Source organism: Rhinichthys klamathensis, unplaced genomic scaffold (assembly GCF_029890125.1).
Source record: "Rhinichthys klamathensis goyatoka isolate OS25496 unplaced genomic scaffold, OSU_Roscu_1.1 h1tg000271l_1, whole genome shotgun sequence".
Classification (NCBI taxonomy): domain Eukaryota; kingdom Metazoa; phylum Chordata; class Actinopteri; order Cypriniformes; family Leuciscidae; genus Rhinichthys; species Rhinichthys klamathensis.
The window spans coordinates 1386633-1399873 of record NW_026606791.1 but is presented as its reverse complement, the minus strand read 5'-3'; the positions used below and the strand labels follow the sequence as shown (position 1 = coordinate 1399873).

Below are 13241 nucleotides of genomic sequence, written 5' to 3'. Positions count from 1 at the left end.
TATAATTTCTACATCATTGTGCTGACTGAACGTAGAATTTTTTTTTTTATTGCTTTAAACAACAAAACAATCCAACACATTTTAGAGCCAGGGGAGCAAAGACCACACACATATATATATATATATATATATATATATATATATATATATAATAACAAAATTATAATAATAAATCACAAAAATACAAGACTTTTGTATCAATCAAAGATTTTGAAAACAGTACACAAATGAACAGTCTTAATAGCTTGTACATTAGTACTAAGAAAAAGGGGATTTTTGTTAGAAAACTTACACTTATGGATGTGAAATTTGACTAATAAAATTAACAGATTAATAACAAAAGCCTCCTTAATCACACTGTTATCATACTTGAATATCCAAAAATTACATTTTCAAAATGCAAAACAAAATTAAAGAATATACCTTTTCCTTAATAAACATAGACAGCTCATAACATTTTCACAGGACTACAATGCCATAAAATATGGGGTGTTTCCAAGTGCAAAGAGCAAAAAGAGCAACTTACATAAATGTCTTTTTTAAACTTACTAAGGAAATGTTTGACAGGCTAGAATTTGTGCAATATCTTAAAAGAAATTTCTTTGACCTTGTTTGTGGCAAAAAAAAACTTATGAGGTAATAACCAGACACTTTCCCAATCAAGGTCATTAACAAATTTAGTCCAATAAGCAATAGCAAGATTTGGTGACAACCTCCTTTAAAAATAGACAACGAATAGATTTGTTATTGCTTTTTGGACTGTAAAAACAACAACTAATTTTACCACATACTGTGTCAGTCAGCTACATAAGAAAATTAATCCAGAATTGATTGCAGATAATACAAGAGCAAATTCCTTGGGAGTCACAGGCAAATTAAAGTGCAAAAGAAACTCCTGGGGCCTCATTTATAAAACTGTGCGTAGGATCCTTACTAAAAGTGTAGCCTACGTGCGCCCGAAAGCCAAAAATGGCGTACGCAAACAAATATTCAGACTTATAAAACCGTGCGTACGCCATAACCTGCGCAGAATTCCCTTTCTAAATCCCAGTCAGCGGAAGATTGTGCGCACATGCGTCTCCACCCCGAAATAACCATATATGGAGCTTACAACGCCTAGTTTTACTATGCAAATCCTCATCTGCATATCATTTGCATATGATTATTCATCCACGTGATAACATGTTTAACGGTAGGCCTACAAGACATTTGTAAAATATGAAATACGGATGTGCCGTCACATTAATTACATGAATAAAAATAATTTAGTAGCCGATCCTTGACTTGTTTTTGAATAAATAAATCAAATAGTGTAAAATACAGTTCAGAGAAAGTTTTTCTCAATCTTTTCCACTGGCCAAATAGTATTTTTAATTGATTTATATTTTTAATGGAAACAGATAGACCATTATCTGCATTATTTGCACGAAACTATTTTCTCAGACAATCTGATTATCATGATAAGCAATTATCTCTGTAGTTAACACATTAAAACACAGCATGCCAGAGGAAAAGTGTTTGAAAGCATTGCATCCACAACAAATATTTCTATTTATTGAATATAAAAAATAAGATTAAATCCGATTAAATATGCCATTAATCAGAATGGCATATTTAATCTAAATGTTTATATCAGAAGTAAAACATAGTTTAAATCATTCTTTTATTTATTTAAACTGTTATTGTGAACATATTTCACAGAACACTGTATTTATGATTATAATGAAGATTTACGGTTTTAGATAGGCTGCGTCAGTTTCACTAAACGCCCCAACGCGCTCGCTGGCGCGGACATTTAAGAAGGGATGGATGTTTGCTTCATGTGATAGGCTTGGTGAGTGAAATTATATTTGTATTATCTTTCTGTATAGGTATAGTTTTCTAGATTTTCTGTCTAAAAGTGACCAAAAAGACATTTAATTCCATCTCTCCATCAGTGTCGCCAAACAGCTCCATCTCCAAAACGTTCCTACGCATGGGTCAGAGTTTGCGTGCAGGTGAGCAAATTTTCCAGTCAAGTTTGTTTTTGTCGGAAGTGGCGTACGCATCTTTCATGGCCTGTTTTGTGCGTACGCAACGGTTATAAATGAGGCCCCTGATCCTTAGTGTTAAACAAATGACAAACTTAAACAATACCCTTTTCAAACCAGCTTTAAAAAAATACGTTTGTGTTTATACAAAATACAATGGTTATTCCAAATAAAACAATGCTGCGGAGAGAATTCAATTCAATTCAACTTTTATTTATATAGCGCCATTACAACAACCAGAAAGGTGCACAAAGCGCACACATAAAAAAGACAGCAGTATACAAAAATTGCAAGTTAAAGCTAATTTAAGCAGTTAAAACAAAATAGCTAGCACAACGACTAAGAACAAAACAAGTGGTTTTGAAGTTGTGTTCGTAGATCAGTTTCAAAGCCAATAAAGCTTGAGCATGAAAGGCAGAAAGTTTCACTGGCAATTTGTCAATTTTATAATCACACATTAGTAAAAAAAAAAAAAAAGAAAAGAAAAAAAGAAAGAAAGAAAGAAAGAAAGGCCCCCAAGTCCATAAAATTCCACAAAGGTTTTTTCAAACAAAATTTTAACCAGTTCATTTTAAAGGTCTTATTTAAAGTATTGAAATCTAGAAAATCAAGGCCACCACGTTTAAGCAAATTTAAAACAACAGATTTACGAATGTAGTGCAAGAAGCTTCCATAGAAAATTAAATAAAATCTGATCAATAGATTTGATAGTTTTATTGTCTAAATGTAGGCCTATTGATGAAGCAACATATGTTACTCTAGAAATTCATTCTGCCTTTGGCTTTGACAGAAGGACTCTACCTCTAAGGGACAAGTCCCTTTCTGAACGTAGAATTTCAACTTCTGCCAAGTAACCGATTGCATCAGTGACCATACTCATCTCTGATTCGCTTATGATTTTGGCATATTTATTGTCACATAGAACTAGTCTAAAACATTTTTCCCCCAACGAAATTAGAACTGTTATTTATTTCTACGTTGAAATATATATATACATTGCACATTTTGTAAAACTATCGGCTGGCACCGAATACAGGTGTGCACATAAGTGGATGGGCTTTTTATAAAGTATAAAAATCAGCGCGGACTTTTTTTTTATGTTTGACCTATTGAGACAAAAATAGGTCGAAAACATAAAAGTAAAATAACCACATTACCCATTCTGTTGAGTATAGCATCGAATACCATCAAATGCAAAATTCACTATTTCAGTTTCGATTTCAAGGAGGGGTAACAAGGAAGACCTATAACCGTTGCAGGTATACACATTAACTGAAAATGGCTCTTCTAGACGTTTGCGGAATATCAGAATGGGTGAAAGAGGACACGTTCAGCCAAGAGAACGCTTCACTCGACAGAGTTAGCCACTTTAATTTCGCAGCACGAGAGCCAGAGTTGGCAGTTCCGATCGGAGTGGACGTGAGTTGCATCTTTCATTATCATTCTGAATCACGAGTCGCTTCTTGTAACTATTGTATCAATTACTCTTTTTTTTATATGATCGTTATGAAAAGTGATATCTCTGCAGAGCACTTGTTACAAACTTAATTTGTTAACTCTTTGTGGGTGTTGAACATATGTAGCGCTGTATGATTTCTATAGAGGCTCCATGTTCTGAATCTGATGTCTTTTTTTTTCCAGCCAGCTGAGTTTCTAAAACCTTTTACCGACTGTGAGGATGGGGTCGAGGGGGTCACCATTAAGCTGGAACATGGCACCACCACTCTAGCCTTTAAATTTCAGCATGGGGTGATGGTGGCTGTGGATTCAAGAGCTTCTGCAGGGTCGTACGTTAGTAAGTGACGAGCACTGTACAATAAAACACTTTTACAGAGACATAAACATATACGGACAGACAAAGAGAGCTTTCAGCTTACCAGTAGAGAAATGCTGTCAGAAACAATTAAAATATTTTAATTATTAAAATATGTTTGAAAATAGGTATTTAAAACACCACATGCTGACACTGATGAGTGCAAATTTAGCCAACACACACATCATGCATTCAGCCTATGGAATTTTTTGCAAATGTAAGCCTGAATTCCTGTCTGCTGTACTTTTCCAGGCACTCAGATGTTCAAGAAGGTGATTGAGATCAATCCCTACCTACTGGGAACCATGTCTGGAAGTGCAGCAGATTGTGTGTACTGGGAGAGAGTCCTGGCCAGAGAGTGCAGGTGAGAAACAATGTATAGGCCATGTCATGAGGGACTATATTTAAAATGTATGTGACTGGGCTGATGTCAAATACAGACTAAAACAAACATCCTTATGTTACATTGGACATATTTTTTCTTTGTAATGCGTTCTAGGTGCCAGATTGATTTAAAAAAAGCTATTTTTAAGGTTACTAATTTAGTTATGGAAGTCTCCTACAATAGATTTACATGCATCCAAGATCAAAAAACACAAATTTTCTCATAATATAGCCTACATTGCAGTATCACCTTAACTCGTAACTCATATGTCTGAAAGGGTTCATCAAGGATCCGGTCAAGGATCCGGTCTCTTCTCACAAGAGCTATTCTACTCTGATTGGTCAGATGGCCTATAGTCTATTATGATTGTTCTGCCACTTACGGTCACGTTTTACACAAAACACCCAGGCCATTACAGCTCCGGGGGCTCCCTTAGCACTTGTATACACAGTGAAACGAACATTAACAATGCCGTTACCGTATCAATTCGAGCTCGAGCCCTCATCCATAGTAAGTACATACAAAGTAGATTTGATTTCGCAGCACAGATAACAGCGTCTTCTCAACATGTCAACAACACGAACCACAGTCTTCCAGGCCTCGGCTACATCTATCTATAGTATTTCAGGGCTGGTCAATAGACGTTTATCACAGCCAATGAAGAAAATAGGCTAGCATTGTGCAAATATGTTACAAACCTACCTATGTTTTTGCAGGAAGTGAGACTGGAAATTAGTGACAACTTGTTTCAGGCAGTTCAGAATCAGTTCTTTCTTTTGGGACAATAACTCCATTTGTTGAGCACTTTCATCTTTGAAACTTTGCAGACCTTTTACATTCAAAAACAGCTATATAACACGTATACATGAAAGGTAATATCCGAAAAAGCATAGTAAGGGCACTTTAAAAGCATGTTGACATACTCTGTCTTGAAGTACAAGCTTTCTTTATTTCCTGCTGATGATTAACCCATTGAACAGTATAGGAATAAGTTGAAATTAAACTGTTTAACGTATTTAAACTTATTGGAAAATTTCCTTCAGGATTTACAAGCTGAGGAACAAGGAAAGGATTTCTGTATCTGCTGCCTCTAAGCTGCTGGCTAATATGGTAGCAAATTATAGGGGCATGGGTCTTTCTATGGGTACCATGATCTGTGGCTGGGACAAGAAGGCAAGTTCTTAATTCTTAACTGTGTTCAGAAATCAAAACATAAACATTACATTACATTTATGTAAATGCTCTGCCAAAACGGAAAATTTCAGGGTCCTGGGTTATACTACGTTGATGACAACGGGTTGAGGCTGAGTGGGAACATGTTCTCCACGGGGTCTGGTAACTCTTACGCCTATGGTGTGATGGACAGTGGTTATCGTTATGATCTGACGGTGCCAGAAGCCTACGATTTGGCTCAGCGAGCTATATTTCATGCCACACACAGAGATGCCTACTCTGGAGGAACAGTGAATAGTAAGTCCACAAAAATAAGTATTATGAAGAATGTTATAGTGAGACTCTTTTGACAAGGGAAATGTTTAATGAAAAACTGCAGCTTAAAATGATTCTCATTATACCTTCACAAGTCCATATAACAAAGTGTGTCTCTCGCAGTGTACCACATGCAAGAGACTGGCTGGATTAAAGTCTCTCAGGAGGATGTTGGGGACCTGTATCACCGTTTTGCTGCAGAAAAAAAATAAAAAATTTGACATTTACACACTTTTAATTGATTTACAAAGCAAAGATACAATAAACACTATGAAAAACAATCCTTGTGTGTTTTTTAACAGCTTTTTTGTCTTTTGTTATAGCTTACCTTATTAATTGCTTTTGCAGCACTTGCAGGTTTTTTATGTTATCTTTGTTCTCTTTTTCAACTCAGAAGACATTGTACATTTCCTGCTGTGTTGTTTTATCCAATAACATTAATCCCTGACATTTTACTGTACATTGTCCTAATACAAGTTCCTTAAAAAATTAAGATATTGTGATCAACTGATAGATTAATATAGAGTGTGTATTTAAGAATATTTATTGAAAAAAGTATTGTTTTTGTAAGTGCTTTTCCCAAGCTTTAAAAGCTTGTATAATTTAATTGAATTTATGAAACTGAAAATGATTTTCATACAGCCTTCCCCTTTCCCTAGAGCAATAGAGCTTAATTTCTGGCCAATTTGGGTGATAAACATAGTCTCAAAGCTCCAGCAATTGTCTTTTAAGGTGAACTGACTGGTTGGTTTGGTTCAGATGAAGTAGAGCAGGACCACTTATAAATAACAATGGGCCAATATTTACCTCACCTCACCTTTACACAGAGGTAGACAGTAACAAAGTACATTTACTTGAGCACTGTACTTAAGTACACTTTTTGAGTATCTGCACTTTACTTGAGTATTATTTTTCCTGGAAACTTTTTTATTTAACTTCACTACATTTGAAAGACAAATATAGTACTTTTTACTACATTACACTACATTTCAAGGTCTTTGAAAAAAGGTAAATTTTGTCATTGTTTTGGAGCTTATAGATAACAGTAAAGCTAACATATTCATACTAAAAGCCCAAAAAAACTTTAAATAGGGCATTATGTGAGGGATCAGCCTCAGCCGAAACCATTGTGGACGTTATTGAGTGCACTTATTCAATCTCATATTCAATCGCACTACTGGAACTATGTTCTAGAAGTACATTTGATATTAATATGAGGGTAGCAGGCAAAGATTCAGAGGCAAAAAGTACTGTGAGTATTACATACAACAATGCATTTACTTGCTACTTTTGATACTTACATACTTTTAAATACGAGTACTTCTGTACTTTTACTTAAGTAAAAATCGATCTTTACAACTTTTACTTGTAACAGAGTAATATTTGACCAGTATCTGTACTTTCACTCGAGTAAGAAAGTTTACTTTGTTTTTCCTCTGCCTTTACATTGTATGTAAACAGTCCATAAAGCATATTCACTAATGGTTTGCTATTTGCACAGCATATCAAGCTCTTATTTTTATTGGTTTACATTAATATATTTAATATTTGGTTTGCTAAAATGATGGCATAAGTCATAAGTATTAATTAATCATTATGTTGTTTTCCTTAACATTCAATGACCTTGCCATCATCTGCAAACTGGAAAATGAATATGACACTGGCAAATTAACTGTTGTTTTCAGTTGTCATTCTCATATTTAAATCATTTTATTAAAAGGCAAATCTTTTACACTGATGAGTGTCAGTGACAGTAAATTTGAGAATCAGCCCATTCTGAAGTTCACAGAACATGGTGGTGGAGAGTTTGTTGGTTGGTGAGGTCATGGATCAAAGGCCATTTGTTGATATTTTACAAAATGGTGTTGGGAGGCTGGTCTATCTGAATATGTGAATTAGACTTAGACTTCCTTTATTGTTACTCAAGGGGAAGTAAGGATTGATTTATTGAATTATTGATTTCTGCCATAATTGTATAGTATTTTCAAATACTGTTATTGACTACCAATCTATTGAATTGGTTAAAAGTTATAATTATTTGGGGTCTATATAATTGATGTTACATTTTGAAATGAAGACAGACTGTGTAAAATAAGTCAGCAAAGAATCCTTTGTCTGAGGAAACTAGCCAAATAAAGCACAAGCACTGGCTCCTTTAATGCTAAAATATTTCTTACGTTTTATTATTTCACAAGATCAGCGGGCACTGGATGAAAGGAAGTTATTATAAACGGAGATAGAGACCCTCAGTGATGATAACACAGCTAACCAAGACAAAGTATGCACTCATCCTAATATGCATACATTCCTACTAGCTATAGTAGGCAAAAAAACAGTAAACCTTTTTGAAAAGAGTACAAAGCATTTATTAAAGATCTGTGGTACTGACCTTGTGGACCTGTACATGCTGTTTAAAAACAGAGATGATCATCAGTTGACATGTTTTATCAACAAACAATTTTGATAAATGTAAAATTATAGATTTGTTCAAGGTTGTAATTAAATGTTAATGAATATCAGGTTTTTGCTAATGCGTAAAACTGTTTTTTAAGTGTTTGTTAGGGCCCGAGCACCGATGGTGAGAGGACCCTATTGTTTTTGCTCCGTTTATTATTATTAGGGCCCGAGCACCGATGGTGAGAGGACCCTATTGTTTTTGCTCCGTTTATTATTATTAGGGCCCGAGCACCGATGGTGAGAGGACCCTATTGTTTTTGCTCTGTTTATTATTCTTCTTCTTCTTCTTCTTCTTCTCTTAAAAGAATCGCTTTTTAGAGGGCCTAAACATGCTCAAAAACTCATGAAACTTTGCACACGCTTCAGAAGTGGTGAAAATTTACGTGTGATATGGTTTTCAAAATTGGGTGGGGCAAATTCGGTAAATTATTGCCCCCAGATTTTGCCCCGGCTCTACGTTTCACGTACAGGTATGAAATTTGGTACATACATGTAATGACCCAATACCTACAAAAAAGTCTCTTGGAGCATAGCCCTAAACACAACAGGAAGTGAGCTATTTTGAACTTCCTCCTAGATTTTGTGCATTTTTCGTAATTTCCTGATGTTGTACTTTAACGAACTCCTCCTAGAGATTAAATCAGATCCACATAATATTTTGTCAGTCTAATCTTAAGGCCTTTGCGACGTTAAATTGCGAAGATCTAGAGTTTTCGTCGAAGGATGTGACCTCGGCGGCCTGACAAAAATGTAGATGTGCAAATCCAATTTCAGCCTCTGGGTGAAATATGCATCATCAGATAACTTCTGTGTAAATGATGCAGTTCCGATGTTGCTAGGCAACCACAGACAGCCTGCAGTAACTCAGGCATACAATGTCCGATCTGCCCCAAACTTCACATGTGTGATAAGAGTCCTGTCCTGAACACATGACCATCCTCATATTAGATTATTGTAATAGCGCCACCTGCTGGTAGCAGGAAGTGTGATAAAAATAAATGACTTTGACATAGTCCTCCGGCTTAAACATGCTCGAAAACTAATGAAACTTTGCACACACTTCAGAAGTGGTGAAAATGTACATGTGATGTGGGTTTCAGAATTGGGTGGGGCAAATTACTTTAACATATTCCCCCTATATTTACATACTGCCCACCGTGCTCTGTCTTCCTAAAGGTGCCGGGTGGCGGTGTTTGATAAAAATCCCGCCCTGAATACATTTACATGACAATATTCAGTTATAGTAATAGCGCCACCTAGAAACGGGAAGTAGGAAGTGACGTGTTCAACACATTGATTCAATCCCAGCAACATATTAAATTAGGTCATGAAGTAGTCCAGAGGTGTCAATTCCAGGGGTCAGAAAGTAAAAGTCCTGCCATATGTTTATTCCACCCATTAACTCAGCTAGCTGATTTCACTAATTAGTTCTATCTCCTGGCTGAAAAACTGTGCTAATTAGCAAATCCAGCATCTCAAAATTTACTACAATATCTTTTATTTTTTTATTTTTTTATTGAGCTGCCCCTTTTCCACTGGCTCAGCAGTCATGCCCCATCATTGCACCATCCGTTTCCAATTCCAATTCCATCTCTCCTTCCAAGATCTCAATCGGCTTCTCTGCTCCATCCTCTGCCTCAAGTTCCAAATTATCTGTAATTTAAATACAGTTAATTTGACAAACTTATGTGCAGTGCAAAACCAAACTACATTTCAAAAACACATATTCCAACAAGGAAAGACAATAAAGTTTTATACATCATAAACAAAAAACACAAAACAGTCTTTACGTAGGCCTACCATCTTTTATGAAATCCAGTGCAGCCTTTGTTATTTCCAGCTCTCCTTCCATCTTTTCTAGCATTCCCTGTGCTTTGGCTAGTTCTTTTTTAAAATATTTCCTTTCAGCATCCATCCCAGCAAATTTTATCATCACCTTTTCCCCCAACTCTGTCAGCTCATGATACAGTTTTTGTCTGCTAATTGCCTCATCCAAAACTGAATACTGCACAAAACAACACACCAGCATTTAGCCTACTTATAAACAATTCCAAATACATACTCTTGCACCGGCATTAAAAACTAAACCGATTTGTTCAACAACATTGCATACAAAGTACTAGCCTTACTTACCGCTAGTAAGCGAAACTGGTCTCTTATTTTTGTAAACTCCTCTCCTTTCACACACGTAATTTTCGATGGACTTTTAAGTGCCATTTTTCTGCAAGAACATAAAACTACTGTTGCTTTTATCAATGTGGGGCGCTCTTTGAAATGTGATACAAACGCGTCAACTAATAGCCTAAGTATTCACGCTTATACTTAATCTATAAATGTACTAAAATAATACTTATCTTAGCGAAATTAATAACACAGCTTACCTTGATAACACAACCTCCGATCTGACAAGTGGTTTAAATTAGAAAATTATAAAACGATTTTCTGTATGTCTCAGCCAATCACACTTGAAATAACACATCTTTTAAAAGTAATTATATTTAAAAAATACAAATTACGCTATTAGGTCACACCAGAGAAATAACTGACTATTAAAAATGTGGGCATTGATTGTATGGTGCTAATAGCCTACAGTACATTATATATATATATATATATTATATTTTCTTGACCAAATTTTTTTTTTATTACAAACCATGTATTCTTACAATGCTAGTCATATAGTAATACACAAACATTGTCAATTTTAAATTATGAAATTAATAGTAACACCAGAATTGGTATTAATTCTTCAAATTAATTCTTGATATTTACCATAATACAGTACAGAAATTGTGAAAAAATGATATTGATCAAATATTTTTCATCAAATATGTAATTGAATAATATTAAATTAATAATTTTAACAACACTAACCCTTTTGTTCATTATAAATGGCTAATTTTACCAACATTAGCTAATTTTACCAACACTACCATAAAAGGACAACTCAACCGTTTGGTAGAGCATGTTTTAAAAAAATTATTTGACCCTTATAAGACTTATTTTTGTTTAATTAAGTTACATAATTCTGTTTAACAACTCCTCTGAAACGATAATATGTCAACCAAATAGTCTTACCTTTAAAAGTCCCGCCGATATGCGTCATCAAAGGAGGAGCAAATTTTCGCTGTGTCATGTGCTGTTTGAAGGAACACTTCAAATTTTTTAGAGTGTAGTCCTCCTATATTTATTATCATTACATACTGCCCACCGTGCTCTGTCTTCCTAAAACGGCCGGGTGGCGGCGGCACGGGTGCGAGGGCCCTTTCATCGCTGCTTGCAGCTTTAATTTTATATATAATTTAAGATTGTAATGTCATCTTTCTTTACCATGTCATTAGCTTATATTCCTGAAAGAATATTTGCTCATGTGCTAAATTTAAAACTATATAAATATAAATAAATCATATAGTGACTTCAAAGTTGTAACAGTTTTTCTTAATCAATTTGACACAATGTTACCTAGTCACTCTTCAAGAACTACTAGTGATCTGGGCCATTATTTTTAAGTGAAAAACATCTACACTTAAGTAATTAGTGATGCATTTTATATTCAGAGCAGAAAAAAATATGATTGATTACATCTCAGACACACTATAATCTTGTGGAAAGAAATGAATTGGTAATTCTTTATAATTTGTCATAGTTGATAGTTGATAGCCAATCGCATTCAGTAATTATTGATTACCTAACAAAGGAACTGTCCTATAGATATTACTTACTGATTGGTTAAGCTTAAAGCTTGTTTTTTTTTATAGTTAGCTGAAGTGTTAATATTACTAATCATTAGTCCTGCCTTATTTGTAGGCTATATTATATGTATAGTTACCATATTAATGATGGATCATTATTCTAAAGTGCTACCGAATACTGTTCAAAGTTAGTATAAATTGAGTGTTTAAATGGTACTTTACAAGATCAGAAATTGTGCAGTTAGTTTGTGAAACCATGTCACTTTCTTGAAATGCCTAAGCTGCCAGTCCTGTTTGTTGGCGCTCTGCCTGGCAGCACCTCTTTGTTATTCTGATAGGTAACCTGATTTGAATATGCGTCGATGCAACACACACACACACATACACTCAATAAATGCAAATGTCATTTAAAGTTAATAAAATGTGTTTGAACAATAAACAGTCTGACCTAATTTCAATTGTTATCATTATCAAAGCCAACAATGCTTAATTGAATTGTTTTAATGAACCTTGTGTAGGTAGGTGTGTATGTGTGGTAGCTTTGGCGCGTGCACATTTGATTTTGGTTTTGGATCTATCACAAGATCAACTATCGAACAAGCAAACCCTGTTTTGCTGGAAAGTCCCTATTGTTGTTTCACCACACTTGCTTGTTTGACTTGGTGTCTGTCTGTACCTCGCTCATGCAGCGATGCCCCACCCCTTATGCCAGTGGGACAGACATGACAAGATGTGGTCTCCATTTTATAACGCTGCCAGCGGTCTACCTACCTCAAAATGCATTTTTCAACTATGTATATACCTTCATTGTATGGTTTTATGCATATCTTTTCCTACAACATGAAAGCAAGAAAGTGTTTCAGAATAAAATTGCATTGAGTTGAGCATGTCCAATATATTCTTTGAGGTGATTTTTATAAAATTGTTTAGTTAAAATGGAACCTATATTATCTTTTTATGGCTAAAACAGCAAGCAAAGCATACTAACATTTCACAAATAAAATTTCTATTACTTGTGAAGGCAGAAGGATAAAGTTTCTCACTTAACACAGGAACGCTTTAAAATAATTACGTTTTTCTTTTCTTTTCACTTTAACCCCCTCCCCCCCGGGGGAAAAAATTGGCCATGAATGAGTTAAGTGTTTGCAGAGTTTTACATGCCAGTTAAGGTGCACAATTGGTTTCATGAAATCACGTGACTTTCTTGAAATGCCAAGGTTGCCCATCCAGTTTATCTGAGCTCTTATCGGCAACACCATTTTGTTATTGCCGGCCATTTTGTGATCTGAAAATTACTTTGCTGAGTTTAGGTTAAAGTGAAAGGATCTCATCACATTCAAAATATAGTATTCTCTTCAGTAAGATGATTGAGGGTT

The 13241-nt window shown here is 35.0% G+C and overlaps 1 protein-coding gene across 1 annotated transcript; it reads left to right on the top strand.

Annotated features, from left to right (window-relative positions):
* Window positions 1-3242: 3242 nt before the first annotated feature.
* LOC130102352 (proteasome subunit beta type-8-like) lies at window positions 3243-5997 on the top strand. The gene is made up of 6 exons (XM_056268370.1): window positions 3243-3449; window positions 3672-3825; window positions 4096-4207; window positions 5272-5401; window positions 5494-5698; window positions 5840-5997. Exons 1-6 carry the CDS (start codon window positions 3309-3311, stop codon window positions 5926-5928), a joined length of 831 nt encoding a protein of 276 aa, XP_056124345.1. The 5' UTR covers window positions 3243-3308; the 3' UTR covers window positions 5929-5997.
* The last annotated feature ends 7244 nt before the right edge of the window (window positions 5998-13241 follow it).

Coding starts and splice junctions, on each gene's coding strand:
- LOC130102352 (XM_056268370.1), top strand. CDS start 3,309: ATGGCTCTTCTAGACGTTTGCGGAATATCAGAATGGGTGAAAGAGGAC. Junction 3,450..3,671: donor CAGTTCCGATCGGAGTGGAC/GTGAGTTGCATC, acceptor TTTTTTTTCCAG/CCAGCTGAGTTTCTAAAACC. Junction 3,826..4,095: donor TTCTGCAGGGTCGTACGTTA/GTAAGTGACGAG, acceptor GTACTTTTCCAG/GCACTCAGATGTTCAAGAAG.